At 43.7% G+C, this 5827-nt stretch overlaps 1 protein-coding gene across 1 annotated transcript; it reads left to right on the top strand.

The window, feature by feature from the left end:
* The first annotated feature begins 1856 nt into the window (after positions 1-1856).
* IL6 (interleukin 6) lies at positions 1857-5595 on the top strand. The gene is made up of 4 exons (XM_048303552.1): positions 1857-2275; positions 2379-2492; positions 2705-2851; positions 5014-5595. Exons 1-4 carry the CDS (start codon positions 2012-2014, stop codon positions 5203-5205), a joined length of 717 nt encoding a protein of 238 aa, XP_048159509.1. The 5' UTR covers positions 1857-2011; the 3' UTR covers positions 5206-5595.
* The last annotated feature ends 232 nt before the right edge of the window (positions 5596-5827 follow it).

Genomic DNA, 5827 nt, shown 5'->3' with positions numbered 1-5827 from the left:
GGACATTCACATAAAAAAAAGTAAACAAAACTCCAAAATGAGAAAATAGTAACTGAAGGCTTAGAGACTTTTAGATGGGGAACAGTGGGAATTTGCTTTTATTTCACTCTGCAGATGTAACTACACACATCAGCAAGGCTGTGTAACAGTGATCAGCACAAAAAGATTCTCTGAAAATTGCTAAGGAACAGAAAGTTTTATGACACAATAAGAAAATGACAACTCATAAAGTAAATTTACAAAATTACGAATTACAGAGCTACAGACAAGACTAAATTACAGAATGCTTGCTGAAAGGTATTATTAAGGAAACACAGCCTTCCACCAAATTTTTGTCATTTTAAGAACAGTATTTTCACTTGGGTTAGGTAAAGGAAAAGTTTGTCTGCAGGAAAACAGCCAATGAGTCGCCCAGCAGCGGAAGGAAATCCCCGAGACATGTACATCCCTGTGCTATCGCAAGTGGAAAAAGAGGTAGGCAGGAGTTCCCTCCCTGATGTATCTGCCTCTGATGGTTATCCAAAAGCAAACACCAGACTTTGAGCTCATCTGGTCTGGCTGTTTTAATCCTTTAGCAGATTTCAACTGGATCTTTTCACTGATACTAGTCAAACGTACTGCTAGTGGCATGCTTTCTTCTATGCCTAACACCACAGACCTGGTAAGGCAGAGCTGACGTTACAGCAGATACTGTTCTGGCAATATCCCCTCTGCTGCACTCAGGGACCTGGGCAGAGACGGATTGCTGCTGTTGAAAACCGCTCTCTCACACTTGCGTTCCAGCTCTAATATCTCTCCACTGGGCAAAATTACTGCAGCTGCTTTTCTGCTACTGGCAGAAAGAGACATTAAATAAAAAACAGTAGTACCCTGCTTCCTTCCTGAGGCTCTCTTTCCAGGCTGTTCTTAGAAAATGAAGAAGTATCTGGGGCTTTTTTCAGTTTCTGTATTGTCTCTAACACTTCTCTTATGCCCCATGTTCTTGTTCTCCCCACTCTGTACCCTCCTGTTAGCACTTTCCAATGCAGACTCTGGTCTTCCTTATGTGAGAAAACATAACCGATTTAATACTACCAAAAAAAAAAAAAAAAAAAAAAAAAAAGAAAAAAGGCAGTTTGGCCAAAATCAGTTCAACACATTCCACAAGTTCAATGTCAGCATGCCTTACACAGTTTGACTCAGTCTGCATTCTACAAGATTGACCCCAACAGGCACACTTGCCCTGGGTGAAGAGTCCCTCTGAAAGGTTAAAATTCCTCCAACACCTACCAGCTAGGCAGAAAGAGATAAGGCAGCAGATAACAGGGAACTTCGTGGCATTTCCTGCAGCTACCCTCCCGTAGGAACTGGCTTTGGTCCATTTAAAGCATTTGGTGTATTTAATTCTACCCACAAGTAGCTCACCGGGAAAGAGGCAACTTAGGACTTGTACCACCCAGCACCTAAACAGGGGTGTTTAGTTTCACACATACAAATAATAAAAATAGTTAAAATACCAAGATATACATAATACAAAATTCATAAAACATTAAACCACATTAAAATATTAAAATACACGGAAGTATATAGCATATATAAGGTATGTGCGTATATGGGTAGGTATGTATGTATGATTTCCAGGAGTTTCTGTGGAGCTGGCAGGCTCGGAGGCCGCTGGACCGGGGGGCTCCAGCCCCGGCCGGGACCCCGCGGGGCAGGTGAGCCGGCGGTGGGTGCAGGGGGCAGCCCGGCCCTCAAGGAGTTACGGAGCACGATTACTTCATGTTCCCACCGACCGCTTTCGGCTGCCCCCTCCGGCCCGTTTCACAATCCCGGCTCTCGAGCAGCTCTGTCAAACCGGGCGCGCTCCGTGCACACACCCCCCCGTGTTCTCACGCCGGAGTTTCCCAGGCCATGAATAATCTTGAAGCCCCCTCGATAAATACACGTTCAGGGATGCCCAGAGCTCACTCAACCCGCCAGCCTCGCCGACGAGAAGGGGCCGGGGCCGGAGCCCAGAAGAAGCCGCACGATGAAGTTTCCCCGGGACTGTGGCTGCGACCGTGCCCGCGCCGGCCGCCGCCGGCCGCCCGCCCTCCGCGCCGCGCTGCTGCCGCCGCCGCTGCTGCTGCTGCTGCTGCTGCTGGTGCCGCGGGCCGCCGCCGCCCCGCTGCCCAGCGCAGACTCCTCGGGGGAGGCCGAGCTGGACGAGGCGGCGGCGCGGCGGGCGCCGCTGCCCCAGAGCCTGCTGCTGGCTCGGCTGCTGCACGCCCGGGCGGCACAGCTGCAGGACGAGGTGGGTACGGCCGCACCGCGGGCTCGCACACGCTCACACGCCCGGCCCGGCCGCGGCTGCCTCCTGCCAAGGTGCGACCAAACCTCTCCGTGTCTCTCCCCAGGTGTGCGAGAAGTTCACCATCTGCCCGAACAGCATGGAAATGCTCCTCCACAACAACCTCAGCCTCCCCAAGGTGACGAAGGAAGATGGGTGTCTGCTCGCCGGCTTCGATGAGGCAAGGAACCTTTCTGGTCTAATCCTGTATTCTTGGGGCAGGTTTTGCTTGCTCAAAAGAACTGTGGAAGTTGACCTAAAGATCTGTGCCGGCTCCGGCTGGCGTTGGCCAGACCTCCACACTACATAAGCATCATCTTCTAACCTGCACACAGCATTGAGATCAAGGCACTTCGAATTCTAAGTGACTTTCTCACCTTTCTCTCATTGCAGGATAAATGCTTGAGAACAATCTCCAGCGGGCTTTATACATTTCAGACATACCTCAAATACGTACAAGAAACTTTTATTAGTGAAAACCAAAATGTTGAATCGCTATCCTATAGTACAGAGCGCCTGGCACGTACCATAAGGCAGATGGTGAGTTGGTTTTAAATTCATTCTGATAATTTTGGGGGCTTAATACTGATGTGAAGTCAAATAGAGGATGCTATGCTTCAGTTCCTTAAAAAAACCAGGTGACAGTTCCTTATGCTCAGATCTTACCCTCATGACTCAGAGATTTTACAAAGTTTTGTTTCCTTCTCTTAGAGAAACAACTCTTCTTCCTACTTTCTGTTGCTTCTTCTAATTTCCAAACCGACCAAATGCATCATTGTTTTAACAATAAATATATTAAACTGGCTGATAGAAATAAGATTTCTCAGGGTGCTTGTTTCTAATTGTGGAACTGCCATTCAGCCTGTACCTCCTAATGTTGGAACCCAGTGAGAAGTAGAAGTCAGTAAATTTTTTTAAAAGCCCACATTTAAAAAACATGTATATTTTTACAATATTAATGATCTTTAAAACTCTCTAACACATAAGCCAAGCTGTATGGTATATTGAGATATCAGTATTGCTGTCAATACACCAGACAGCTCCCTACTGAAAAACACGTATTTTGCTTGTAAAAAATCTGTCATAAAAATACCCATTTCTCTTTTGATTTGGTAAACTAAAATGCTATTAATTTCTGACAAACATTTTTCATGTTCTGGAGAGCTTTGAAAGATCACAGTTCAAAAATTCACTCAATCCCTATAGTATTTGCCCATATTAATAATCCTTAATATGAACACTCCCTTTTGTCTTTGGGTAAACCATTTGCCTGATTAAAAACCACCCAGGTAAGGACTGCAGAAGTCTTCAGCATTATTTCCTTCAAGGTAGTTTTTGGCATGTGAAAAGACTATTGTGTTTGCCATACCTTTCCTAACATATTTACTTATGCCCATCATTCTTCATGTGAAAGGAAGCTGAACCGCTTTTTTTCACACTCTGCCAGCTGAGAATAATAGTCCTAAGACAGCAACTGATTACTGGCTTCCAGCTTGATACATAAGTTTGCAGAAAGTTTGCTTCATAACTGAGACTAGGTTCTTTGGGTTAAGTTTGTGGGTTTTTTGTGGGGGTTTAGATTTTTTTTTTTAATCAAGGTAATCCAAACAGGCAGAATTAAACACAGTGATGAAAAGCAAAACCTGTACTTGTAGAAACTATGGAGTTTTTGAGAGAAAGCCTTGATCTTCAGGCTGGAAATTTTTCTTTGTGAGAGAAAAATCTGCTATTTAAGGCAAGGACACCAAAGCCAGAATCCATCACTTATGGTTAGATAGATCCACCAGCAGTCTAGATATCCAGATAGACTTTTACAGAGCACAACAAGAAGCTGGGCATACAAGTAATAGGGGGTGTGACCAGAACCCACTCCCAAGTAGTATCGATAGAAAGAATATTTATCTCTTATATTTCACTAAAAAGATGTTCCAGAAGGAGGTTTGCATGTTTTTGTCACTTGTTAAAGGGCAGGAGAGATCCTAAATACAGGATTAAGCAGATACTTGGTAGAACTTTGGACTCCAAATCACCTAAAACAGCTCTATGATTTGGGTGTGTAACTCCTATTTTCAGAAGTCCCACTTCTTGGGACAAGTTCTCCAAAGGCCTTTAGGTACTGGGTGCACAGTTCTGTGAGTCAGCATTAGATAAATAACTCCTTTTACTCATCTTTTAGTTACGCTCTCACGTATCAGTGAAAGTTGGTGGCACTTAGTCTCACATGTGACTAAATGCCTGGAAAGTAAGAATGAGGCAGCTAAACAAGTCTGACATCTTCGGAAACTGTTAATCTACTACAAAATGTGAGAGTACTCCAGTGTCAGCCGAACACCTTATGACTCAGGATGGAGCAGGTACAGGTTAGGACAAACCACGATCAGCACGTCCCCACCTAACCAACCACGTGACTGCCAGAGAGCAGGAGGGGTGTACTGATCTGCTCAGAGCCTGTTGGACCGAGACGCCCAGAACAAACAGTATAGCCCAGGGACACCTACACAGCAATTATAGCAGGCATCAGCACTACTCACACCTCTCCACAGAAGCAGGGCTGGAGGGAAGCACAGGTCCCAGGCAGGGCTGCTGTCTGCAGTACAGAAAGGCTGGATATGCAGCAGGCTGGGAACATACAAATCAATGCTCTCCAACAGGCTCAGTTACAGTGTTTTAACCAAGGCCCCCCAATATTGTCTTTCTCACAGGTGATCAATCCCAAAGAAGTGATCATCCCAGATGCAGCTACCCAGGAATCCCTTCACACAAAGCTGAAGTCCATTAAGGCCTGGACAGAGAAAATCACCATCCAGCTCATCCTCCGAGATTTTACTTCATTTATGGAGAAGACAGTGAGGGCTGTGCGCTATTTGCAAAACACCAGGAGTTTCCGTGCTTGAATGTTTTAGTTCAGGCACAATCCTTTTGTTACAAATCTGCCATGTGGCAGACAACAGTGTTGTTCTGTTTTAAGAACCAGAAATAGTAACAATGGTTTGCATCTATATACATTCCCATTTCCTCCTAGGAACTTATTTATTGTATTTAAAATATTTATTAGTTTTTAATATTTCTTATTTATATTTTCAATATTTAGAAAAAATTTAAACATAGGACGTATTTTATTTCCTAATGGTACTGTTCAGAATATAAACTTATTTAATATGTATTCAACAAAAAAACATTTTCAGAACCCAGAAAAATTGCTGTATAACTTATGTTTTTATAAATTTGAGAGATGGTATTTATGATTTACTTGTATTTTTAGAGCAAATAAAAGCTGATTTTTAAAAAAAGCTTGTATAACCTGTGTGAACTTTAAATAAGACTAAGGCACTCTATTATATCCAGTTTTTAATACCTGCAATTATCAGAATAAGCACTTTCAAGAATTGATCTGTATAATTAGGCGAGGTATCTATATAGCACATATGCACACACATACAGACAACTTGATTACCACATAATTCTTAAAATGGGATATGAAGGAACCAGATGCACTGAAAATGACACTTAAGAATG

Source organism: Corvus hawaiiensis, chromosome 1, assembly GCF_020740725.1.
Source record: "Corvus hawaiiensis isolate bCorHaw1 chromosome 1, bCorHaw1.pri.cur, whole genome shotgun sequence".
Classification (NCBI taxonomy): domain Eukaryota; kingdom Metazoa; phylum Chordata; class Aves; order Passeriformes; family Corvidae; genus Corvus; species Corvus hawaiiensis.
The sequence above is the reverse complement of the archived record's forward strand: the minus strand, read 5'-3'. Positions and strand labels throughout refer to the sequence as shown.

Excerpts from the sequence above, each read along its gene's own strand:
- IL6 (XM_048303552.1), top strand. The coding sequence starts at position 2,012 with ATGAAGTTTCCCCGGGACTGTGGCTGCGACCGTGCCCGCGCCGGCCGC. Across the intron at positions 2,276-2,378 it reads CGGCACAGCTGCAGGACGAG|GTGTGCGAGAAGTTCACCAT; the intron begins GTGGGTACGGCC and ends GTCTCTCCCCAG. Across the intron at positions 2,493-2,704 it reads TGCTCGCCGGCTTCGATGAG|GATAAATGCTTGAGAACAAT; the intron begins GCAAGGAACCTT and ends CTCTCATTGCAG.